The sequence below is a fragment of the Mercenaria mercenaria genome, chromosome 6 (assembly GCF_021730395.1).
Source record: "Mercenaria mercenaria strain notata chromosome 6, MADL_Memer_1, whole genome shotgun sequence".
In the NCBI taxonomy this organism is placed as follows: domain Eukaryota; kingdom Metazoa; phylum Mollusca; class Bivalvia; order Venerida; family Veneridae; genus Mercenaria; species Mercenaria mercenaria.
Genome location: NC_069366.1, coordinates 41,329,862 through 41,356,960, shown reverse-complemented (window position 1 = coordinate 41,356,960; position 27,099 = coordinate 41,329,862). Strand labels below are relative to the sequence as shown.

Below are 27,099 nucleotides of genomic sequence, written 5' to 3'. Positions count from 1 at the left end.
GAGACAGAGTGAAGGTGCATCAAAACTTTAACCTAAAATTCTAAGCAAAAACGGGGAATAATTAATGAAAAATTGGTCCCAGAGTTATGCACCTTGTGTCATATGATAAGGGTAGTAATGTTAAACAATTGTTTAAGTTTGAATCAGATCCATTCAGTAACAAGAGGGCCATGAAGGCCCTGTATCGCTCACCTGACCTATTGACCTAAAGATCATCAAGATTAACATTCTGACCAAGTTTCATTAAGATATGGTCATAAATGTGGCCTCTAAAGTGTTAACTAGCTTTTCCTTTGATTTGACCTAGTAACCTAGTTTTTGACCCAACATGACCCAGATTCGAACTTGACCTGAAGATCATCAAGTTTAACATTCTGACTAAGTTTCATGAAGATACAGTCATAAATGTGGCCTCTAGTATTGACAAGCTTTTCCTTTGATTTGACCGGGTGACCTAGTTTTTGACCAGACATGACCCAGATTCGAACCTGACCTAAAGATCATCAAGTTTAACATTCTGACTAACTTTCATGAAGATACAGTCATAATTGTGGCCTCTAGAGTGTTAACAAGTTTTCCTTTGATTTGACCTAGTGACCTAGTTTTTGACTCCAGCTGACCCAGATTTAAATTTGACCTAAAGATCATCAAGATTAACTTTGTGACCAAGTTTCATTAAGATATGGTCATAAATGTGGCCTCTACAGTGTTAACTAGCTTTTCCTTTGATTTGACCGGGTGACCTAGTTTTTGATCCTATATGACCCAGATTCAAACTTGACCTAAAGATCATCAAGATTAACATTCTGACTAAGTTTCATGAAGATAGTCATAAATGTGGCCTCTAGAGTGTTAACAAGCTTTTCCTTTGATTTGACCTAGTGACCTAGTTTTTGACCCCAGCTGGCCCAGATTTAAACTGGACCTAAAGATCATCAAGATTAACATTCTGACCAAGTTTCACGAAGACATAGTCATAAATGCAGCCTCTACAGTTTTAACAAGATTTTATTGAGAGTAACATTTTGACCAAGTTTCATTAAGATTGGGTCAAAAATGTGACCTCTAGAGTGTTAACAAGCTTTTCCTTTGATTTGACCCAGTGACATAGTTTTTGACACCAGATGACCCAATATCAAACTCATCTAAGATTTTATTGAGGGTAACATTCTGACCAAGTTTCATTAAGATTGGGCCAAAATTGTGACCCCTAGTGTTAACAAGCTTTTCCTTTGATTTGACCTGGTGACCTAGTTTTTGACCCCAGATGACCCAATATCAAATACATCCAATACTTTATTAAGGATAACACTCTGACCAAGTTTCATTAAGATTGGGCCAAAATTGAGACCTCTAGAGTGTTAACAAGCTTTTCCTTTGATTTGACCTGGCGACCTAGTTTTTGATCCCAGATGACCCAATATCAAACTTGTCCAAGATTTTATTGATAACATTCTGACCAAGTTTCATTAAGATTGGGCCAAAATTGTGACCTCTAGAGTGTTAACAAGCTTTTCCTTTGATTTGACCTGGTGACCTAGTTTTTGACCCCAGATGAGCCAATACCGAACTCATCCAAAATTGTATCAAGGGTAACATTCTGACTAAGTTTCATTAAGATTGGGCCAAAAATGTGACCTCTTGAGTGTTTACAGTCAAATTGTTGACGACGGACGGACGCCGGACACAGGGTGATCACTAAAGCTCACCTTTGAGCACTTCGTGCTCAGGTGAGCTAAAAATAGAAATACGTTTAAATGATCGCTTGATTGATCTTCATCAGATTTGGTCTGTAGCATCATTATATGGTCCTCTCCAAATTTTGTTCAAATGGGGGCATTCGGTCCCTTTTAGGGAGCTAAAAATAGAAATACCTTTTAACAACTTCTTAATATTTGATGGATTTTCATCAAACTTGGTCTGTAGCATCATTATAAGGTCCTTTCTCAAGTTTGTTCAAATGGGGGCACTTGGCCCCTTTTATGGGCTGTTAGGGCTAAAACTAGAAATACCTTGAAACAACTTCTTCTTAAACTGCTTGATGGATCTTCATCAAACTTGGTTTGATCGCCTTTGTGGGATCGCCGACTTGTAATCACAAAACTTATTACCACTTAAAGACCCACCACGACCTAGCGACCTACTTCTTTCTCCCACAAAAAACTTCATGAAAATTATTCTTATAATACAGGTAATATACAGCATACTACAAGTTGTCAGGAGGACAATTTAGGCCCTTCCTGAATAAATGTGTTTACATCTTCATCTGCAAACTTATTCAGCATAGTTTTAAGAACATAGATGAGTAACTATCTTGCACTGTAGAAACAAAATGTGATTAAAATTTAACTAAAAACACTGATTTCTGTACATATTGCTACATTAATTCAATAAAATGTTAAGACATTAAACACATTGTCTTACCCTAATATATGTCACTGTTAATTTGTAACTAAATTCCTGTATGTCTTAATCTTTTCATGCAAATCATGTATAATTACCATTATGGAAATACAAAAGAATACAGTTATTCTGTGGCTTAAAAGAATACAGTTATTTTGTGGCATGTCTTTATAACTGTATTCTTTTGTATTTCCATGATGTAATTATACATACATGAAGAAAATGAGAATAACAAGTATCTAGTTATAAACTGACAATGACATCTATAAGGCCAAGACAATGTGTTTTAAATGTCTAAATATATTATTATATTAATGTAGTATTGTGCAGAGTACTTGAAGTTGATGTATTAAGGTGATTTTAGACAACACTTTTGGCTGGTTGCAGGACAGATCGCCCGATAATCTGCGAATCAACGTTGAGCAGCAGGCTGAGTTATCTACCTATATAATAATCCAGAGATTATCCCGCAGTCAGTCGGGTTGTGCATGAAAATTTCAAGTCTCACTCAGTTGAGTAATGGATGATCGGCGAATCATGTTTATTGAAGCATTTACATGTATAGTAGGTGTATGTGTATACAGGTCCGGCTCCAGAAATATTTGACTGGGGCACCATTCTAGAACTGAGACGCATAGCGCCATAAGGGTTAGGTACGGGGAGGGGAGGGGGGCCTCTGCCCTATTAGAGAGGTTCTCCCCTTGGTTTATTATGGTACACAAACCTATGCATGTGGTTCAAATTTGAAGGCTGTAGCTACAGAAATGTGAAAGCAGGTCACTAGGTCAATCTCAAAGTTCACAAACCTATGCATGTGGTCCAAATTTAAAGCATAGTATACCTAGAATTTTCAAAATTTTGACTTGCGTAGGCATTCTCTGAAAATGGACGACTACCATGTTAAACTTTATCTACTAAGTGCTGCAAGAAAGACTTGCCCAGTAGTCACGCTTGAGATGCCCTTTATAGTGAAATAAACGAGGTCAAAGGTCATTCGGTGCATATTTTCATGTGTGCCACATAAAATACCTTGTAGCTTGGTCAATTATTTGTGTAGAATAACAACAATGGTATCAGAATGAAGCCAGGGCTTTGTACATTTATTTACAAACAATCAAAAAATTTCCATTTACATACTTATAAATATTCATGAAAACTTAAAAAGATGGGCAGATAATTTGTTAAAAATATTATTATCAAATAATACAAAGATAAAATCTTCACTATTTATCATAAATGGACAAAAATAAGCAATATTACATTTGAAACATTACTTTATATAAATATAATTATATCTGTTTGTATTATTTATTGTTTGCAAGAGTAAATACTGGCAAAAGTGGGTGGGTTATATTAATCATGAAAAAACAAATATTAAAAAAACTAACAATATTTACTTTTCTCAAATATAAATCATATTTTGAGATAGTAAGATATTTCGATTTTGGAATAACGTTCTTCATAAATATTAATTAAGAGCTTTTCAGCTCATTTGCATACTCATGAATATTAATTGAAATGTATCAAATATGCATCTAAAACGTTCATTTAGTACACATATATCTGTTCTTAACCATTGATAAGAATCTTATCAGTTTTATAAATGTCCAAGTAAAGCTTGTAAATATTCCATGCATTAAGAATATATATTATTACAGTTCGTTTTGTAAACATCATGTTTGTAAACATTAAAGATTGCGTTTTGTAACCTTAACTCTGGGTTCCGTAATTTAGTGTTTTTAGTATAAGAAAAACGTGAGCTCAAGCTAAAACAAAACATAATCAGACAGTAAAAAGGTCATTTTTGTAAGTAGAGAAATTTTGATTTGAAAAAGTGTAAGCAAGTATGACCTATTAACCGAACTGTAGTATTTAACAGTTATACAAATACTGCACAACGTAGATTACACAGTTCAATCTTGCTCATAGTCTTTTCTCTATACACAACACCATAGGACTTTGTTTTAAAAATGTCACAACTTTATTGTCGTGGTTGCCATGTACATTTCTAACGCTGGTATATAAATAGCCTCACATGCACATTCAAACATGTAAACCTGGTTGGATTGGTAGCATTTCCACATTTTTTATTTGGTTGGGTTTAACGTCACACCGACACAATTAAGGTCATATGGCGACTTTCCAGCTTTGATGGTGGAGGAATACCCCAGGTGCCACTCCGTGCAGTATTTCATCACGAGCGGGCACCTGGGTAGAACCATCGACCTTCCGTAATTTGCACATTTAACTGCCACATTTCGTCTTGCAATCCACATTTGCATACGATATGTTACGTTGGGAATTATAGGAATACAGTCATACATGTCACCCGTGGTATCCTTTGTATGCATGCAAACTTAGATCCATTATTTTACGCTATCGATGCTATTGTGAAGCGTAGTTAGTATGTACATAACTGGCATATATGTATACTTATGACGGTCTGTCTATATAAATAGGATACACATGTTGTCAGTCTGTATAACCCAGATACTCAAAATGTCCTGCATCTATACCTAAGGTACCAACAGTTGCCTCTTTTTATGCCATGGCCACTCAAAGTGTACCTGTATGTATCACTAACCCGACCTGTATGTTTATCCATATTACTTACCCAGAGTGACCTGTCTACCTTGGATACATTGCTGGTCTTTATGTATATCAAGGATATCCGTATTGGCATACATATATAGCCCACATAGCCTATATGTATACAATGAATACAACGAGAGGCCTGTTTGTACACCTAGGATACCCATAGTTTTCTGTACATATAACCAAGAACACCTATACACCCAGAGTGGTCTTTATGTATATAAAGTTTACAAATAGCAGTACCAAGGATCCAATAGTGGTTTGTATTTATAGCCAAGAAGACCTGACAGTATACCAAGGATACCCAGATAGACCTGCCTTTATACCTAGGGTATATCCTGGGCATGTTTTTATACCCAGGATATTCATAGTGGTGACATTAAGTAAATGGTCAGGATTTTTGTATACCCAGGATACTTAAGGTGGCCTACCTAGGATGCACACAGGTGACCTGTCTATATACCAGGCATACTCAACACAAATACTGGCCTAGTGTATGCAATGATGGTCTGCCTGTATACCAAGTTTTTTAACCCAGAAAATATTATGTAAAACCGGGAAATCCATAATGGCCAGTATATATGGCCACGATGACATGTTTGTATATCCAGGCTACACAGAGTGACATGGCTTTATACCGTGGATACATAGGTAACTTGTCTGTACCGGTATACCAATGCCATCCAAGAAATGAGTATCCAACATATCATTTGTTACCTTTCTGTTTTTCAAATCATGAAAATTATATATAAAACAATAAATACTGTACAGCTGTACATGCCAATTTTTATCATAATTTTGTACGATTTTGTCATTTTCATTAATATTAGTTAATATGCAAATGAGCTAAATTGCATATAGTGATTTATTTTCATAGTTAAATACATTGGCTTCAATTAAATACCATTTTTGCTCACTTATTTCATCAAAATGGCAAATACATGATGCCATATTCGTGAAATTAGTGAAAACTACACTTAAATACCTTCGACCTAATTTTTTGACCTTAATTTGACCTTAGAATTGTGACTACCGGCATCAATGAACTACTTATATCATATACTTCACATATAACACATGAAACTTTCATCTTCATGAAATGCCTACGCAGGTGTTTTCCAGCCACATATAATTATGAAAACAAGTGAATGAAGTATTGCCATGCAATACAAAGTCCCCTACTGGAAGGCACCTAATTTTTTCTACTGCAGTATAACATAATGAACTGATATCTGTCAATGATGTATAAACAATATTGTACTACATATACAATATGTTATAACATTATAACAACACACTTGGATTAAAATGTGCATATATAAAAACCCACAGTTGTTTTTATATTGAATTTTTTTGGCTGATTATAAAAATGTTATCATGTAAGTTATTTATGGTAACAACAAAGGGAAATTAATCTTTAAAAAAAAAAATAATAAAAAATAATAATAATATAAGTCCACAAGAAACTCTTTACCAGGTAGAGATAGGTCAAAATACACCTAAAAATTGGATGTAACATGCATGCTGTACCACAGAAAAGTGGTCTCGATTTTTCTCTACCGCCAGTAATAAAAAAGTTACAATAAAATCTATTTATGGTAACAATAAAGGGACGTAATTCTAAAAACAAGGGTGCCTCATGGTGGTGAACATTTGGTCCAAGTTACATCAAAATCCCTCTATGCATGAAGAAGAAATGTTCCGTACAAAGTCATTCTTGAATTTGACCTTTGACCTCTAAATATGACCTTGACCTTAGAGCTAGGGACCTGGTTCTTGCGCATGACATGTTGTCTCATCCAGGGGAATATTTGTGCCAACTGATATCTAAATCCTGCTTTGCATGACAAAGTTATAGACCGGACAGGAAAAAAATCCTCTTGACCTTTGATCGCAAAGTGTGACCTTGACCTTTAAGCTAGGGTACTGGGTTTGCGCATGACACGTCGTCTCATCATGGGAAACATTTGTGCCAAGTAATATTAAAATCCCTTCATGGATGGCAGAGTTATGGACGGGACAGGAAAAAAACTCTGTTGATCTTTGACCCCCAATTGTGACCTTGACCTTTGAGCTAGGGGTCCGGGATTTGCGCATGACACGTCGTCTCATCATGGGGAACACTTGTGCTAAGTGATATTAAAATCCCTTAATGCTATGTTAACATTTGACTGCTAAGTGTGACCTTGACCTTTGAGCTAGGGGTCTGAAAGTTGTGCAGGACACATCGTCTTATTATGAGGTACATTTGTGCCAAGTAATATTAAAATCCCTTCATAGATGGGAGAGTTATGGACCGGACAGGAAAAAAGCCTTGTTGACCTTTGACCTCCAATTGTGACCTTGACCTTTAAGCTAGGGGTCCAGGTTTTGCGCATGACACATCATCTCATCATGGGGAACATTTGTGCCAAGTAATACTAAAATCCCTTCAAGGATGGGAGAGTTGTGGACCGGACAGGAAAAAAGCCCTGTTGACCTTTGACCTCCTATTGTGACCTTGACCTTTGAGCTAGGGGTCCGGGTTTTTGCGCATGACACGTCGTCTCATCATGGGGAACATTTGTGCCAAGTAATATTAAAATCCCTTCATGGATGACAGAGTTATGGACCGGACACGAAATTGCGGACGGACGGAATGACGGAATGACAGAATGACGGAAAGACAGAATGACGGAATGACGGAAAGACGGAATGACGGAAAAGAGCATTCCTATAGTCCCCAAAACTGGTTTTCAACCAGTAGGGGACTAATAATTGTTAAACTAGCATGTACCTTCAAAAATGTGAAAGTAAGTCACTAGGTCAATGTCAAGGTCAAAGTTTATTTTAGTACACAAACCTATGCATGTGGTCCAAATTTGAAGGCTGTAGCTACAGAAATGTGAAAGTAGGTCACTAGGTCAAGATCATGGTCAACTCCTGTCAACGTTCATCTAGCCATTCAAAACTATACATGACATGTGGTCCAAATTTGAATGTTGTAGGTTATGGACAAAAAGTTTTTTTAAAGTTTTCCCCTATATAAGTCTATATAAACCATGAGACCCCCAGGGGTGGGGCCGTATTTGACCCTAGGGGGATAATTTGAACAAACTTGGTAGATAACCACTAGATGATGCTACATTACAAATATCAAAGCCCTAGGCCATGTAGTTTTGGACAAGATTTTCAGAGTTTTTCCCTATATAAGTCTATATAAACCATGTGACCCCTAGGGCAGGGCCATATTTGACCCTATGGAAATAATTTGGACAATCTTGGTAGAGGACCGCTAACAATGCTACATACCAAATATCAAAGCCCTAGGCCCTGTGGTTTTGGACAAGAAGATATTCAAAGTTTTTCTCTATACTAGTACATAAATTATAAAAATAAACAAAGGGCCATAACTCACTCAAAAATTGTTGAACCAGTCTGATTTTCAGTGGAACACAACTAGGGTACTAATACATCATTCTGACAAAGTTTGGTGAAAATTCCCAGGGTAGTTTCTGAGGAGATTCGATAATGAGAAATTGTTAATGTACGGACGGAAGGCTGACGGACCACGGACGCAGATTGATTTGAATAACCCACCATCTGATGATGATGGTGGGCTAAAAATGTGTTCTAATATTTTACAAGTGATACAAGTTAAAGAGACTGGCCCATAACTACTAGCCATAAATTTTTCACCCTTTTTGGAGATACAACAGCTTTAGACCAGTCTGATGGTATGAATCTACTAGACAGAGATTTATTGAAAAAATTATAAAGATTGGTGCTATTCCTCGGCACACTCTTTCAAAATTCTGGGTTTGATTTGGTCAGGACCTGCCGCCTTGTGCGGATCTAAATTTAGAATAACTTTTCAGTCACATTAATATTTGGCATGCTGTTAAAAGGGCTGGGTCCAAGGTCAGGTAAATTAGTACTTAAACCATTTGTAAACAAGAGCACCGCCTTGCGGGTGCTGACGCTCATCTGATTTTTTTTGTATAATAGAAATATTGTCCTACCCATGATTTTCTAAGTCTAAAAAGGGCCATCACTCTTGCAAAAAGCAGGATAGAGTTATGTTTCTTGATGTACAGTGTCCACTTATGATGGTGAAAAACTGTTGCAAGTTTTAAAGCAATAGCTTTGATAGTTTATGAGAAAAGTTGACTTAAACATAATATTCAACCAAGAAAATGATTTTTCTAAGTCCAAAAGGGGCAATAATTATTGCAAAAAGCAGGGTGGAGTTATGTTGCTTGCTGTACAGGGTCAGCTTATGATGGTGAACAAGACTTGCAAGTTTTAAAGCAATAGCTTTGATAGTTTAAGAGAAAAAGTTGACCTAAACATTAAACTTAACCAAGAAATCTGATATTTTCTAAGTCCAAAAGGGGCCATAAATCTTGCAAAAAGCAGGATGGAGTTATGTTTCTTGCTGTACAGGGTCAGCTTGTGATGGTGAACAAGAGTTGCAAGTTTTAAAGGAATAGCTTTGATAGTTTAGGATAAAAGCTGACCTAAACATAAAACTTAACCAAGAAAACTGATTTTCTAAGTCCAAAAGGGGCAATAATTCTTGCAAAAAGCAAGATGGAGTTATGTTTCTTGATGTACAGATTCTGCTTATGATGGTGAATAAGTATTCCAAGTTTCAAAGCAATAGCTTTGATAGTTTAGGAGAAAAGTTGACCTAAACATAAAACTTAACCAAGAAATCTGATATTTTCTAAGTACAAAAGGGGCCCTAAATCTTGCAAAAAGCAAGATGGAGTTATGTTTCTTGCTATACAGGGTCAGCTTATGATGGTGAACAAGTATTCCAAGTTTCAAAGCAATAGCTTTGATAGTTTAGGAGAAAAGCTGACCTAAACATAAAACTTAACCAGGCAACGCCGACGCACACGCCGACGCCGACGCCGACAACCGCTCAAGTGATGACAATAACTCATCATTTTTTTTTCAAAAAATCAGATAAGCTAAAAACGGAAGAAAATTGTCGATTCAAGATGTCTGATTTCTCATCTGAACTAGATTTTAAAATGCCATTGTCTCCCAAAGGTGCAACACCACAACAATCATTTTTTACAAGGCAGTCTGAAAGACAGCTAAATCCTCCACCACTGCTATGGATAGTGAAAGGGTAAACCTTTGACCTTTAGCTGTGACCTTGACCTTGAACTGACATGGCTGACTCATGAATTCTGCACAACGTCTTGATGAGGTGATCATTTGACCAAAGTTTCATAAAATTCCTTCAAGGGGTTTAGGAGATACAGAGCTCCAACCTTTGACCTTGAGTTGTGACCTTGACCTTGTGTTGACATGGCTGACTCTTGAGTTCTTGATGAGGTGATAATTTGACCCAAGTTTGATGAAAATCCTTCAAGGGGTTTAGGAGATACAGAGTTGACACAAAATGGAAGGCTCAAACCTTTGACCCTAAGTTATGAACTTGACCTTGAGCCGGCATGGCTGACTCATAAGTTCTGCACATTGTTTTGATGAAGTGATCATTAGGAGATATAGAACAGACACAAAATGGAAGGCTCAAACATTTGACCTTGAGTTGTGACCTTGACCTTGAGCGGACAAGGCTGACTCATGGGTTCTGCAAAACGTCTTGATGAGGTGATCATTTGACCAAAGTTTCATGAAAATCCTTCAAGGGGTTTAGGAGATATGGAGCGGACACGAAAGTGTTACGGACAGACGGATGGAAGGACAGACGGAGACCATTCCTATAACCCCCCACCACTTGTGGCAGGGGATTAAAAATATTTATACAGCTCCAGCTCGTTTTATTGTACCATGCTTATTTTCTTCCACGTTACATACAATATTGTTCATATAATCCTAGTAAGAATTCCTACATTTCTTTTGAATAAGTGCTTTTACCGTTTTAAGTTTAGAGAAAAAGGAAGCATTTTTTGTTTTCTTGAACTTACTATAAAGTTTGTCATGTTTACCTATGAGATTCTTTATTTCAGAATTTAGCCATGGGAAGGGCTGTTTACCTGAAACGGTCTTTAACTTGGAATATGAGAAGCTTTTCTTTGAAGTTGTTCCACAGTTCATGAACATTCATGCTATGAAGGTTATTTTAAAACAGTCCAGTTTGCTTTCTCAAACAATAAAATGTTACGTTTTATTTTTCTATTTATTCCAGCTGATGACTGAAGGTCAACAAAAGGAATGCAATGGTCACTAAAACCTGGAATGACTTTCACAGTTTTTGCAAGTGTAGGGTTTGACAAAAGAAGAAGATCAAGACAATTACTTACTGCAAGTCATTCTAGTTGGCTCATTAATTAACTGTTCAAAAGAATGAGTCTACAAAATCAAGTAATTTGTGACATTTCTCTGGGTGAGAAGCTCCAGAATTTACTGAATTTGAATCCCAATCAATGTCACCCAGATTAAAATCTCCTCAGATAAGAGTTGTACTGATTAGCTGTTCGGTAAAATTCAGGGTATGTTCAATTTCATCAATACATTTGAAGTCTTTGTCAGGTCTGTATGCACTACAAATAAGTTGATCTGTTTTACCTTTTTGCTTTATGGTACATTCACCCAGATTAATTCTGAGTCAGACTTTAGTTCAGGTGGTGAGTGACTTTTAAATTTCTTTGAGACAAGAATAAAAGCACCGCCTTCAGTTCTACCCTTCCTGTTCAGCACATCATCTTGATGAGGTGATTATTTGACCCAAGTTTCATGAAATTACTTCAAGGGGTTTAGGAAATATGGAACGGACACAAAATGGAAGGCTCAAACCTTTGACCTTGAGTTTTGACCTTGACCTTGAGCCGGCATGGCTGACTCATGGGTTCTGCACATCGGCTTGATGAGGTGATCATTTGACCCAAGTTTCATGAAATCCCTTCAAGGGGTTTAGAAGATATAGAGCGGACACAAAATGGAAGGCTCAAACCTTTGACCTTGAGTTGTGACCTTGACCTTGAGCCAGCGTGGCTGACTCATGGGTTCTGCATATCGTCTTGATGAGGTGATCATTTGACCCAAGTTTCATGAAAATCCTTCAAGGGGTTTAGGAAATATGGAGCGGACACGAAAGTGTTACGGACAGACGGAAGGACGGAGACCATTTCTATAACACCCCACCACTTGTGGCGGGGGATTAAAAATACTTAGAATAAAATAAAAATGTCAAAAAAGCTTAATACTTAACAAGAGTGCCAGAATGTCACAATATACACCCGTCACAGCAAATTTCTTTACACTAGCACCTGTATTTGCAAATGGAATTTTAATTTTCTAGTTGTTAACAATGTTTTTTTTAGAGATTATTGTAATTCTTTTATTTTTCTAAGTCCACAAAAAAAATCCTTACCAGGTAGAGATACCTTAAAATACACCCAAAATTTAAAAGTAACATCAATGTTGTACCACAGAAAAGTGGTCTTGGTTTTTGAATTATAAAAAAGTTACAATGTAAGTTATTTATAGTAATAACTAAGGGAAGTAAATCTTTAAAGAGAAAAAAAATAAACAAGAGGACCATGATGGTCCTGAATCCCTCACCTCTTCCCACATGACCCAGTTTTGAGTATGACGTCGTTTTTTCTATTGTTTGACATAGTGACCTAGTTTTTGAGCTCATGTGACCCAGTTTTGAACTTGACCTAGATTTTATCAAGATAAAAATTCTGACCAATTTTCATGAAGATCCTTTGAAAAATATGGTCTCTAGAGAGGTCACAAGGTTTTTCTATTATTTGACCTATTGACCTAGTTTTCAAAGGTACGTGACCCTGTTTTGAATTTTATCTAGATATCATCAAGGTGAAAATTCAGATCAATTTTCATGAAGATCCATTGAAAAATATGGCCTCTAGAGAGGTCAAAAGATTTTAATAATTTTAGACCTACTGGCCTAGTTTTTGACCACAGTTGACCCAGTTTCAAATTAGATCTAGATATCATCAAGATGAACATTCAGACCAACTTTCATACAGATCCCATGAAAAGTATGGCCTCTAGAGAGGTCACAAGGCTTTTTTATTATTTGACCTACTGACCTAGTTTTGTAAGGCGCGTGACCCAGTTTCAAACTTGACCTAGATATCATCAAGGTGAACATTCTGACCAATTTTTATGGAGATCCATTCACAAGTATGGCCTCTAGAGAGGTGACAAAGTTTTTCTATTTTTAGACCTACTGACCTAGTTTTTGACCCCACATGACCCTGTTTCGAACTTGGCCTAGATATCATCAAGATAAACATTCAGACCAATTTTCATAAAGATCCCATGAAAAATATGGCCTTTAGAGAGGTCACAAGGTTTTTCTATTATTTGACCTACTGACCTAGTTTTTGGAGGCACGTGACCCACTTTCGAACTTGACCTAGAGATCATCAAGATGAACATTCAGACCAACTTTCATACAGATCCCATGAAAATTATGGCCTCTAGAGAGGTCACAAAGTTTTTCTATTTTTAGAACTACTGACCTAGTTTTTGACCGCACGTGACCCAGTTTCGAATTTGACCTAGATATCATCAAGATGAACATTCAGACCAACTTTCATACAGATCCCATGAAAAATATGGCCTTTAGAGAGGTCACAAGGTTTTTCTATTATTTGACCTACTGACCTAGTTTTAGAAGGCACATGACCCAGTTTCAAACTTGACCTAGATATCATCAAGGTGAGCGTTCTGACCAATTTTCATGAAGATCTTGTGAAATATATGGCCTCTAGAGAGGTCACAAGGTTTTTCTATTTTTAGACCTACTGACCTAGTTTTAGAAGGCACATGACCCAGTTTTAAACTTGACCTAGATATCATCAAGGTGAGCGTTCTGACCAATTTTCATGAAGATCTTGTGAAATATATGGCCTCTAGAGAGGTCACAAGGTTTTTCTATTTTTAGACCTACTGACCTAGTTTTTGATGGCACGTGACCCAGTTTCGAACTTGACCTAGATATCACCAAGATGAACACTCTGACCAATTTTCATGAAGATCTTGTGAAATATATGGCCTCTAGAGAGGTCACAAGGTTTTTCTATTTTTAGACCTACTGACCTAGTTTTTGAAGGCACGTGACCCAGTTTCGAACTTGACCTAGATATCATCAAGATGAACATTCTGACCAACTTTCATAAAGATCCCATGAAAAATGTGACCTCTAGTGGTCACAAGCAAAAGTTTATGGACGGACGCACGCACGCACTCACGGACGACGGACACCGCACGATCACAAAAGCTCACCTTGTCACTTTGTGACAGGTGAGCTAAAAAATTGCAAGTCCATACAAAAATCCTTACAAGGTAGAGATAGCTCAAAATACACCTCAGAATTGGATGTAACATGCATGTTGTACTACAGAAAAGTGGTCTTGATTTTTCCCTATGACTTGTAATGAAAAAGTTACAATATAAGCTATTTATAGTAACAGCAAAGGGAAGTAATTCAAAAGAAGGGACCAGTGCATGACACTCCCTCTCATGATGGTGTACAATTGTGCCAAGTTACATCAAAATCCCTCCATGCATAAAGAAGAAATGCTCCGGACAAAGTAATTCTTGTATCTGACCTTTGGCCTCTAAGTGTGACCTTGACCTTAGACCTAGGGACCTGATTCTTGCGCGTGACACTCCGTCTCATGCTTGTGAACATTTGTGCCAAGTTGTACCAAAATCCCTCAATGCATGAAGAAGAAATGCTCCGGACAAAGTTTTCATTCTTGTATCCTTGACCTCTAAGTGTGACCCTGACCTTAGACCTAGGGACCTGGTTCTTGCGCATGACACTCCCTCTCATTATGGTGAACAATTGTGCCACAAGCTGCATCAAAATCCTTCCATGCATGAAGAAGATATGCTCCGGACAAAGTCATTCTTGAATTTTTCATTCTTGTATCCTTTGACCTCTAATTGTGACCTTGACCTTAGACCTAGGGACCTGGTTCTTGCGCATGACACTCTGTCTCATGATGATGAACAGTTGTGCCAACTTTCATCAAAATCCCTCAATGCTCCGGACAAAGTCATTCTTGAATTTGACCTTTGACCTCTAAGTGTGACCTTGACCGTAGACCTAGGGACCTGGTTCTTGCGCACGACACTCCGTCTCATGATGGTGAACAACTGTGTCAAGTTTCATCAAAATCCCTCCATGCATGTAGAAGATATGCTCCTGACAAAGTCTGTGGACGCCGCCCGCCCGCCAGGGGCGTTCCCATAATACGTCCCATTTTTCAAACGGGCTTATATATAAAAAGAAGTTTATTCGTCTTTTGAGTACTTCATCCTGGGCTTCCACATATAAGTAATACTAGTATAATTATGTGACCTGGATGTGGGATGAGGTAAATATAAAAAATCTCTAATATTAGAGATACACTAACAGTGAATACCAAAAAGTGTCTTACCGACCCATGTTACCACAGAAAAATGTATTTACTTTTTACATAGGATTTATAATAAAAAATACCTAAAATATTGAAAATCTAAAAATAGGATTTTTAAAAATAGACTAATTCCTGGAATTTAAGGGGAAGAAACTCAGTTCAAAAGTTAAAAAAAAAGGTTACTTCCCTTTGGCTCTAAGCCAATCAGAATGAGATATAGTGAAAATAAATCAAAACTAGAAAATGCTTTTGTAAAAAAGCGCATGTCTCCCCTAATGCAAAGTCCTATAGGCAAGAAGTTAATAGGGGTCAGGAGCGAAAGTCAAAGAGACACTGATGGTTGGCTGCAATAAGGATCATCTACTTGGCATGTCCAGTCATCCCGCTAAATTTCAACACTCTTGCCCTAGTGGTTCTCAAGTCACTGTTCAGGCTCCTGTGACCTTGACCTTTGATCAAGTGACCTCAAAATAAGTAGGGGTCATCTACTCTGCATGTCTAATCATCCTATTAAGTTTCAACATTGTAGGTCAAGTGGTTCTCAAGTTATTTCCAAAAAAATGATTTTACATGAACAGGCCACTGTGACCTTGACCTTTAATAGACTGACCCCAAAATCAATAGGGGTCATCTACTCTGCATGTTCAATCATCCTATGAAGTTTCAACATTCTGGGTCAAGTGGTTCTCAAGTTATTGATATGAACTGGTTATCAATGTTCAGGCCTCTGTGACCTTGACCTTTAACAGAGTGACCCCAAAAACATTAGGGGTCATTTACTCTGCATGAACAATCATCCTATGAAGTTTCAACATTCTGGGTCAAGAGGTTCTCAAGTAATTGATTGGAAATGGTTTTCCATGTTCAGGTCCCTGTGGCCTTGACCTTTAACAGAGTCACCCTAAAATCGTTAGGGGTCATCTACTCTGCATGACCAATCATCCTATGAAGTTTCATCATTCTGGGTCAAGTTGTTCTCAAGTTACTGACCGGAAATGGTTTTCAATGTTTAGGCCCCTGTGACCTTGACCTTTCACAGAGTGACCCCAAAATTGTTAGGGGTCATCTACTCTGCATGAGCAATCATCCTATTAAGTTTCAACATTCTGGGTCAAGTGGTTCTCAAGTTACTGACCGGAAATGGTTTTCAATGTTCAGGCCCCTGTGACCTTGACCTTTAATGGAGTGACCCCAAAATCAATAGGGGTCATCTACTCTTCATTATCAATCATCCTATGAAGTTTCAACATTCTGGGTCAAGTGGTTCTCTAGTTATTGATCGGAAATGGTTTTCAATGTTCAGGCCCCTGTGACCTTGACCTTTGACGGAGTGACCCCAAAATCAATAGGGGTCATCTACTCTTCATGACCAATCATCCTATGAAGTTTCAACATTCTGGGTCAAGTGGTTCTCTAGTTATTGATCGGAAATGGTTTTCAATGTTCAGGCCCCTGTGACCTTGACCTTTGATGGAGTGACCCCAAAATCAATAGGGGTCATCTACTCTTCATGGCCAATCATCCTATGAAGTTTCAACATCCTGGATCAAGTGGTTCTCTAGTTATTGATCGGAAATGGTTTTCAATGTTCAGGCCCCTGTGACCTTGACCTTTGACGGAGTGACCCCAAAATCAATAGGGGTCGTCTACTACAGCAGCCCTACAACCCTATGAAGTTTGAAGGTTCTAGGTCAAATGGTTCTCCAGTTATTGCTCGGAAATGAAGTGTGACGTACGGACGGACGGACGGACAGGGCAAAAACAATATGTCTCCTGGGGGAGACATAATTAACCTTAAATTCTAAGTAAAAGGGGACATAATTCAAGAAAAATTGGTGTCAGAGTTATGCACCTTGTGTCACATGATGTGGATGATGAGGTTGAACATCTATTTTAAAGGGAATTCCTATAGTTTTTTATGCGCATCTTTCTGCGCAGCCGACACTTTCTATGGGAAACTGAACTGAAGTCAACATTTGTTGAAACATGTTACAGACAATCTTAAATATGAGGAATCTTGAATAAAATAACATTTTTGATAAGTTATATCAGTAATCGAATGTTGATACTGGTTTATGTTGTATTGACAAGTATCATGCCTGACAGGTATCTTGCTATTTTTGTGGTTGTGTTTTCACATCGCATTTTAGTACAAAGACAGTGTTGTTAATATAATGTAAGATAATTGACTTAGTACTGATAAGACAATATTACCTTTCAGATTATTTAGTATTCAATTATAGAAAAAACTAGGAATTTAATTTCCGTCCGAACAGGTGTTGTATTCTAGCGGTCTTAACATAAAATTTAGCCTGGTGACCCATACATTTTTAGCCATTTTTATGCTCACAATACAATTATATATACACAAGAAAGAAAGGAAAAAATTCTATGAAAGAGTTTTTTCAAAATTTAAAAAAATACTCTTCACTATGTGTATTTTTCATTGAAAAAAGTTCACAAAAGTAAATATGAAACAACATTTTTTTTCATTTGTACCTATTATTGTCAGGATAGAGTATTACAAATATGACTATGATATCAAATAAGTATATAATAAAATCTGTAAAAAGAAAAAAACCGTATTGTGCTGCCTGGATGTATATTTTGGTTGGTATTTATAAAAAAGCAGAAAATTATGAAAATGTTGAAAATCGCTTGCAAAATCAGCAAAAGTGGGTGTGTTCAAAACAATTTTTCACAAAAACAAGAATGGTGAGCTATTGTTTTTATTTGTTCATTGTTTTCAGCACAAATTTTCCTATCATATATGTGAATTAAACAAAATTCTATGAAAGGAAAAAAACTATAGGAATTCTCTTTAAGTTTGAATAAAATCCATTCAGTAGTAACTGATAGTGAATATACATCAAAATTAACCTTAAATTCTAAGTAAAAAGGGGCATAATTCATGAAAAATTGGTGTCAGAGTTATGCACCTTGTGTCACATGATGCGGATGATAAGGTGGAACATCTATTTTAAGTTTGAATCAAATCCATTTTGTAATAACTGTGATACAGTGAAAATACATTAAAATCAACCTTAAATTTCAAGTAAAAAGGGACATAATTCATAAAAAATTGATGTCAGAGTTATGCATTTTATGTCACATGATGTGGGTGATGAGGTGGAACATCTATTTCAAAACTGAATCAAATCCATTTAGTAATAACTGCAATAATAGATTTCGGGATGGGACGCGACAAAACTGACTCCTATATAGTCCCCACCCCCCAAACATGTTTGGTGGGGGTATAATGAAATTGTGGTGGGGGGGGGGGTGACTTGGTGGAGTAGCGAGGTGGGGGGAGGGTACAACTTAACATGTTGATAATAAATGTTTATGGAAAAAAATGAAAGAAGTTCTACCGATTGGTAAGTTTGTTATGTACAAACATGTGGATTTTTAAACAATTAAAGGGCAATAACTCTGGTTACTGTAGAGATCCTGATGAAATAGAGTGTGCACAACCACATTAAGGTGATCATAATGTCATTCAAGTTTCATAGTTGTAGATCAAATATGTCACAAATTATGAAACAGAAATTGCCATATTTATAGTATCCTATATAGATTAAACTAGAAACTACTAAGGGCCATGACTCTGGTCTTACTGGTGTTACTTGGGCAGTCTGACTAAAACTTGACAGGCCACATGTCCCTATAGTGATGAACATGTCTAATAATGAAGTTTGATTTAATATTCCAAACCACTTCCTAGATATGGCTCCAGACGCACGGACAGACAGACAGAAAGTTGACGCCAAAACTATATCCCTTCGCCTTTGGGGATAATGATAAACTGTCAAGTTATGGTCCTTCACTTGAGCATGCAAATAAACTTTAAAAGATCATGTCAACATTAAATTTCTATATTTATGTTTCATGATTATCATCATTTATAACTGAAATTTCTCTTAAAGGCAAAGGAAATCTATATAAGTGACCCCACTCCCCCAAATGCCAGAGTCTTAATCCCAAATAAACAAAATCCTGTGTGGTCGATCTGATAAGGGTCCATAAAACCCCTGTAGACTTGACATGTAGTCCATGTCAGAGATCATAAATTTTATTGGTATGTAGATAGCTGGTTACGTGAAGCCGCCAGGAGGCAGCTTCCAGTAGGTACGTTTGAAAATTTCTCATAATTAGGGAGATGACGTCATTAATTTAGGATCAGCTGTTGTATTACTGTTGTGTTTAGATTACAAAAATTGTACATAAGATGAACTGATTTAATAAAATTTCAAAGTAGAACACTAAATTGATTTTTTTTTTAAATCATTCAATTTCTTTTTAATGCAGGCAGCAGGTATATAATCATAATTATAACAAGAGATCACAGAGCGATCTTGGCGCCCACCAATGTGCCATTTTTGAGTGTTCAAATTTCAAGACTTAATGACTAGCTCAAGGTCAAATTTCATTTCCTTACACAACACTGTGCATGTGGTCCAAATTCGCAAGCTGTAGCTTGAGAAAAGTGAAAGTCGGTCACTAGATCAATTTCAAGGACAAAACTCTTTGTACACAAAACTATGCATGTGCATCAAGTTTGAAGGCTGTAGTTTGAGAAATTTGAAAGTAGGTCACTAGGTCAATCTTAAGGTCAAAGTTTATTTCGGTACACAAAACTATGCAAGTGGTCCAAATTTGAAGGCTGTAGCTTAAGAAATGTGAAAGTAGGTCACTAGGTCAAAATCAAGGTCAAATTACACTTCAGAACACAAATCTATGCATGTGGTCCAAATTTAAAGCTTGTACCTTCAAATATGTGAAATTAGGTCACTAGGTCAATGTCAAGGTCAAAGTTTGTTTCGGTACACAATCCTATGCATGTGGTCTAAATTTGAAGCCCGTAGCTAAAGAAATGTGAAAGTGGGTTATTAGGTCAATCTTAAGGTCAAAGTTTCGGTACACAAAACTATGCAAGTGGTCCAAATTTGAAGGCTGTAGCTCGAGAAATGTGAAAGTAGTTCAAAATCAAGGTCAAATTTTATTTCAGAACACAGAACTATGCATGTGGTCCAAATTTGAAGCCTGTACCTTCAAAAATGTGAAAGTAGGTCACTAGGTCAATGTAAAGGTCAAAGTTTGTTTCGGTACACAAAACTATGCACGTGGTCCAAATTTGAAGGCTGTAGCTCGAGAAATGTGAAAGTAGGTCACCAGGTCAAAATCAAGGTCAAATTTCATTTCAGAACACAAAACTATGCATGTGGTCCAAATTTGAAGCCTGTACCTTCAAAAATGTGAAAGTAGGTCACTTGGTCAATGTCAAGGTCAAAGTTTTTTTCAGTGCACAAAACTATGCATGTGGTCCAAATTTGAAGGCTGTAGCTACATAAATGTGGAAATAGGTCACTAAGTCAAAATCAAGGTCAACTCATGTCAAGGTTCATCTTGCCACTCAAAACCATACATGTGGTCCAAATTTGAATGTTGCAGGTTATTGACAAGAAGATTTTCAAAGTTTTTTCCCTATATAAGTCTATGTAAGCCATGTGACCCCCGGGGCGGTGCCATATTAGGGGGATAATTTGAACAATCTTAGTAGAAGACCACTAGATGATGTCACATATAAAATATCAAAGCCCTAGGCCCTGTGGTTTTGAACAAGAGGTTTTTCAAAGTTTTTCTCTATACAAGTCTATATAAACCATGTGACCCCCGGGGCGGGGCCATATTAGACCCCAGGGAAATAATTTGAATCATCTTAGTAGAGGACCACTAGATGATGCTTCATATCAAATATCAAAGCCCTAGGCTCTGTGGTTTTGGACAAGAAGATTTTCAAAGTTTTTCCCTATATAAATCTATGTAAGTTATAGAAATAAACAAAGGGCCATAACTCATTCAAAAATTGTTGAACCAGTCTGATTTTCAGGGGGACACAACTAGGGTACCAATACATCATTCTGACAAAGTTTGGTCAAAATCCCCCTGGTAGTTTCTGAGGAGATGCGATAACGAGAAATTGTTAACGGAAGGACGGACGGACGGATGGACGGACGGAAGGACGACGGACCACGGACGCAGAGTGATTTGAATAGCCCACCATCTGATGATGGTGGGCTAATAAACAAGAGGGCCATGAAGGCCCTGTATCGCTCACCTGGCCTTTTGACCTAAAGATCATCAACATTAACATTCTGGCCAAGTTTCATTAAGATATGGTCATAAATGTGGCCTCTAAAGTGTTAACTAGCTTTTCCTTTGATTTGACCTGTTGACCTAGTTTTTGACCCAACATGATCCAGATTCAAACTTGACCTAAAGATCATCAAGTTTAACATTCTGACTAAGTTTCATGAAGATACAATCATAAATGTGGCCTCTAGAGTGTTAACAAGCTTTTCCTGTGATTTGACATGGTGACCCCAGATGACTCAATATCGAACTCATCCAAGACTTTATTGAGGATAACACTCTGATCAAGTTTCATTAAGATTGGGCCAAAATTGTGACCTCTAGAGTGTTAACAAGCTTTTCATTTGATTTGATCTAGTGACCTAGTTTTTGACCCCAGATGACCCAATACCGAACACTTCCAAGATTTTATTAAGAGTAACATTCTGACCAAGTTTCATTAAGATTGGGCCAAAATTATGACCTCTAGAGTGTTAACAAGCTTTTCCTTTATTTGACCTGGTGACCTAGTTTTTGACCCCAGATGACCTAATATCAAACTCGTCCAAGATTTTATTAAGGGTAACATTCTGACCAAGTTTAATTAAGATTGGGCCAAAATTGTGACCTCTAGAGTGTTAACAAGCTTTTCCTTTGATCTGACCTGGTGACCTAGTTTTTGACCCCAGATGACCCAATATCAAACTCGTCCAAGATTTTATCAAGGGTAACATTCTACCAAGTTTCATTAAGACTGAACCAAAAATGTGACCTCTAGAGTGTTAACAAGCTTTTCTTTTGATTTGACCTGGTGACCTAGTTTTTGACCCCAGATGACTCGATTTCAAACTCTTCCAAGATTTTATTGAGGGTAACATTCTGACCAAGTTTCATTAAGATTGGGCCAAAAATGTGACCTCTAGAGTGTTAACAGTCAAATTGTTGATGACGGATGGATGACGGACACGGCGATCACTAAAGCTCACGTTTGAGCACTTTGTGCTCAGGTGAGCTAAAAATTGTCAGCAACAATCGTAAAAGAACATGTCCCCATTTTTGTTCCTCTACTTAAACACTTTATTCGATTTATTTGATAGTTATTTCTGTAAATTTCGCATATTTTTATATCATAAATTGACTTAAGTGAAAAATGTAAATATATTTATAAGATAATAGAATATTTGAAATGATCTTCTTCGTGCAAAATTAACGATTGAAATTTTTTTCTCTCTAAAAATAATACATGTAATGCAAGTCTATACACATTGGATAGAGAATGATTTATATAGGAAGTTACCAGTAAATCTATATGAACAATATATGACTGGAATTATCTGCGGCTTATCAGTTGTATATTGTTTACACCTTCATAGTTGTAGGTTTAATCAAGGGGATTTTGATATACACTCTGTTAACTGGCGATAGGCAAGTTAAATTCAAAGACAAAGGTTTATATTGTGCTACATTTCTCTTAGGGAAAGCCTGGCTATTTTTTTAAAATTGCTCGGAAGTGGAACTTTACTGGTCGCATAGGCCGGAGTTCAATTCAGGAAGCGCTGGCGGAAACAAAGAATTGGAATATTTTGTTTATTTGGATTTGCATTTTGTATCATTTCGTTTATTTTTTTTTCTCCCTTACTGCCCCACCACCCTACTGACCATAAATGTGTTAGTTTAATATTATGTTTTCCTTTATAGTGACAAAATTTTTCCCTATTATTGGATCTAAGACAGAAATATGTTTGGTAATATTGTTACCTGGATTACTTAAGAACAGGGTGCATGTACCACGTGACTTTTTCGCTAATCTGGGGTGCCAAAAACATGGCGGATTCCTCGATAAAGGTAACATTTTCTTAAATAGCTTTTCACCAACTTGTTCAAATAAAAAGAAACATAGATGAGTGCCGTCTCATATGAAAATCCAACACTCGGCTACAAGTTTTTTGTTTCAAAGTCCGCTCGTTTTCTCTAAAAGTGCAACCGCGCATCTGAAGTGAACAAATTTGAGGATGTTAAGACGGGGGACATTTCGCAAATTCTATAGATAAACCCTTTAAAAGGCCATAAAAGACTACTTTGCGACACGGATATTTGTACGAGTGTTGTCTTGACGTATACACTTTAAGAAATTACAAATTAAGAGCCTTCAATAGCTTCCGAGTCAAGATTTATCAAATTGCTAAGCAGGGGTCCATTTTTCTTGATGCTAAGACGGGGGCGTGTATTAAAAGATATGTAATTGGAAGTCTTGTATTTCATTAACTGCTTCATTTAAGTTTTTTTCCCATGTTTATACTGCATACTTTAAGAAAATCTAGCTATATGTCTGGTAAATTTCAAATTGTTATGACAAATGAAAGCTTTTCGCCGACTGTTAAACTGTAAAATTTTACCTAAAGTGAACTACTAAGTACTTAATTTGACTGATTTAATTGAAAATGCATCAACTTTCACTTTATGTACTACATTTCTAACGCGATTAAAGTGTCATGTCTAGATAATTCTATAGTAACCATGTAAAGAATACTGTTAAGTTTTTGAAAAAGCATCAGTTTATATTGAATTCTGTTCCAGCCGCGTTAACTTTAATTTTTTTAGGCTGAATAAAATACATTTGCGCATCTGACATTAGCGATAGTAAGCTGTCAAAAGAAATCGGAATGTATATGTTATTTTCAAATACCTTATTTTAAGACATTTTGTTCAGAATGTCCTTTTTGGTTTAAAAATATGAATTATTATTATCATTGTAGTACTAAAGCGCATTTACATTTCAGACATTTGTGTGCCAGGAATGCGGAAGGGCTTATAATTCCAAAAAAAAAGCCTTCTGTGCCACGAAAAAGGCCACAGAAATCTTGGACCTTACATGTATAACTGCGGCGAGCGGTCTTTTCCGGTGAGACTAATAACATTATTATATTATGATCTCACATTGGCATATTTTAAGCATTGCACATTTTGTCCATCTCTTCTTACTTCTAGAAATTGGTTTGACTATAATTTGGATTACTTTACATTTTTCACAGCTTATACTGCCGTGGTTTACAGGAGACCGTAAAGGGTGGATATTTTGGTCCTATGTTTCAATGACCCTTAGTATGATCTGGTGCCCAACTTCTCAATCAAAGTAAATTTGAAAATCATTTCGAATTTCAAAATATGGTCATTTATGATTTACTTTTGGTCGGAAAGGTAGCGCTTTTCCCCTTTATTTTTTTTTTTTATTAATTATTGTTCTTCATTAATTTCAACTGAAGTGCATTTAGTTTATTAATAAATGGGTTCAAACGAAAATTCTGTGACAAAAATGCATTTAAGAAAAATTCTTGTTGATAAGAGTTCTTTTATTCTTGAATGTGAATTGAGGCATTACAACCTGGAATGATTGTATCCGACTGCCTTGATTGTAACCAAATGTTTGCAATTATTGTTACCAAAAATGTTAGTTTATTGCTAGGCACGTTTTTGTTTCGATGATATTGTTGGTAAATATATATGTTTTTGTATCCAATAGCCTACACAGCCCACAGAATATCATTTTATTGAGCCTGTAAATGTCTCAAGTCATTTGAACGAAGAATCGGTCTGCGATGTATACGCTTGAAACCGATTCTCATCTTTTTTTGTAGATCGAAAGGGACTGAAATTGGCTTTAATTCTTTTTCAGTGCTATTATCTTTGCAACAACTTACTAAGAACTAAATAGTGTCAACGTTTTTGCACACATTCATAAATGATTTTACCTTTAATCTTATTAGTCTTTATTCATTTTATGAAATTTAATGCCAATTGTATTGTGGTCGTTTATCGAACCATCGTTCCTGGGAAGAACGGCACCACATTCAAATCTTCTTAAAGAAAATGTCATTTCTTTCATAAGAGACATGGTCGTTTCGGGCTTCGAATTCCGGTGTATGTGAGAGAGATCTTAGAACTTGACCTCTTGATAGTATGATTAAGTATCAAGATGATCACTGCGTCTATTAAATTTGCAATGTGTTTTATGATAAATATTTGCTCTGAATTATGTTTTCTTCTGTGGTTATTCAATGGTTTAAAAAATTCTTTAAACTTTACCTTCGAACATTTACTATGATTTCACAACACATGTGAAGAAATTACCGGCACATACTCTGATAATTCAATGCATGTATCTAAATAACATTATTATGACTTTGAAAGTATGATAATTTATTTCATTTCAAACTGCAGTTTAGATATATATTCCAATAAAAGCCGTAAAAATAGCACACAAGATCTTAAAAGACAAATTTTGAGATTAACATTGCTGTGCAGATTCTAAACCATTTTCAGAAGCAAAGCAAAAGCAAGAACGGTTCACATTCTTAATAATTAGAGACCTGTTTCATCTAGAGTTATCGAAAATTAAACCAAAGAAACCAATTAACTTAAACAATGAAGACAAAACGAATTCGATAAAAAACAGACTTTTCCAAAGCCGACTTGGAAATGTAGTAATATTGTTAAGAAGCGTCAACTTGACACATAGGGTGTCACCCAGGTATTGAAGTACTTCCAGGTCGTTGTATCCTAGGAAGCAGTTCTTTGAAATTTGAAGTTCCCAATTTGAAGCCATCTCTACTTTGACTTGTTAAACATTTTGTGTCATTTCTGATGTCTTTAACAGTTGTTTTGTTCGTGTTTTTTTTTTCAGGACTACATTTCTGTGCGGAAAGCTATTCCAGACTGGCGGCCATGACAGATGTGGGTTGGAAATCATAAGGAGTGACTGAGTACTTTCATATGTAGCAAAGAAGTTCATTGTTGATGATAGTGTTCCTTTATTATTTACTGAATACGATCAGAAATACAGAGCTCTCAATGCTGTAAACTTTTTGTTGTGAAATTCGCCGCTGAATCCATTTCCAAAAGTGTTTGTTTTACTATACAGCAAAGAAGGAGAAATTGTACCGGGCCAACACCACAGAGTGAAAGTTGGTGCATTTTTCATTAAATCAGTCAAATTAAGCATTTCACTTTAGGTAAAATATGCAGTTTAAAGTCGGTTAGAAAGCTTTCATTTGTCATGACTATTTTAATTTTAACATACATATACGGGATTATTCTATAATGAGCAGTATCAACATGGAAAAACTTTAACGAAGGAGGTAAATGAAATACCAAAGACTTCCATTACCAAATCGTTGAATCATGCCCCCGTCTTAGCATTAACAAAACCGGACCCCTGCTTAGCAATTTCATAAATCTGGCCCCGGAAGCTATGTAGGCTCTTATTTTTGTAATTTCTAAGGTGTATATGTCGCGAGAATATTCATACAAATATATGTGTCGCAAAGTAGTCTTTTTCGGTCTTTTAAAAGGTTAATTTATTGAATTTACGAAAATGTCCCCCGTCTTAACATCATCAACTTTGTTCACTTCAGTTGCACGGTTACACTTTAAGAGAAAACGAACGGACTTTGAAACAAAAAACTTGTAGCTGAGTGTTGGATTTTTATGTACGACGGCACTCATCCATGTTTCCCTTTATTTGAACAAGTTGGTTAAAAGCTATTTAAGAAAATGTCAAATTTATCGAGGAATCCGCCATGTTTTTGGCACCCCAGATTAGCGAAAA

General features: G+C 36.5%; 1 protein-coding gene across 2 annotated transcripts in view; it reads left to right on the top strand.

Annotated features, from left to right (window-relative positions):
• Positions 1-26,521, top strand: part of LOC123549133 (phenylalanine--tRNA ligase, mitochondrial-like) — a 176,052-nt gene extending 149,531 nt beyond the window's left edge. The window contains exons 6-8 of one of the 2 annotated variants that reach the window (XR_008371509.1): positions 11,147-11,450; positions 24,275-24,396; positions 26,176-26,521. Coding sequence is in view for 1 of the 2 variants with exons in the window: in XM_045336976.2 (XP_045192911.2) it covers positions 11,147-11,188 (42 nt within the window). In the remaining variant the exon portion in view is untranslated. Of the gene's footprint in view, positions 1-11,146; positions 12,893-24,274; positions 24,397-26,175 lie in introns of those variants that run through there. The other variant, XM_045336976.2, reaches the window with a different exon arrangement.
• The last annotated feature ends 578 nt before the right edge of the window (positions 26,522-27,099 follow it).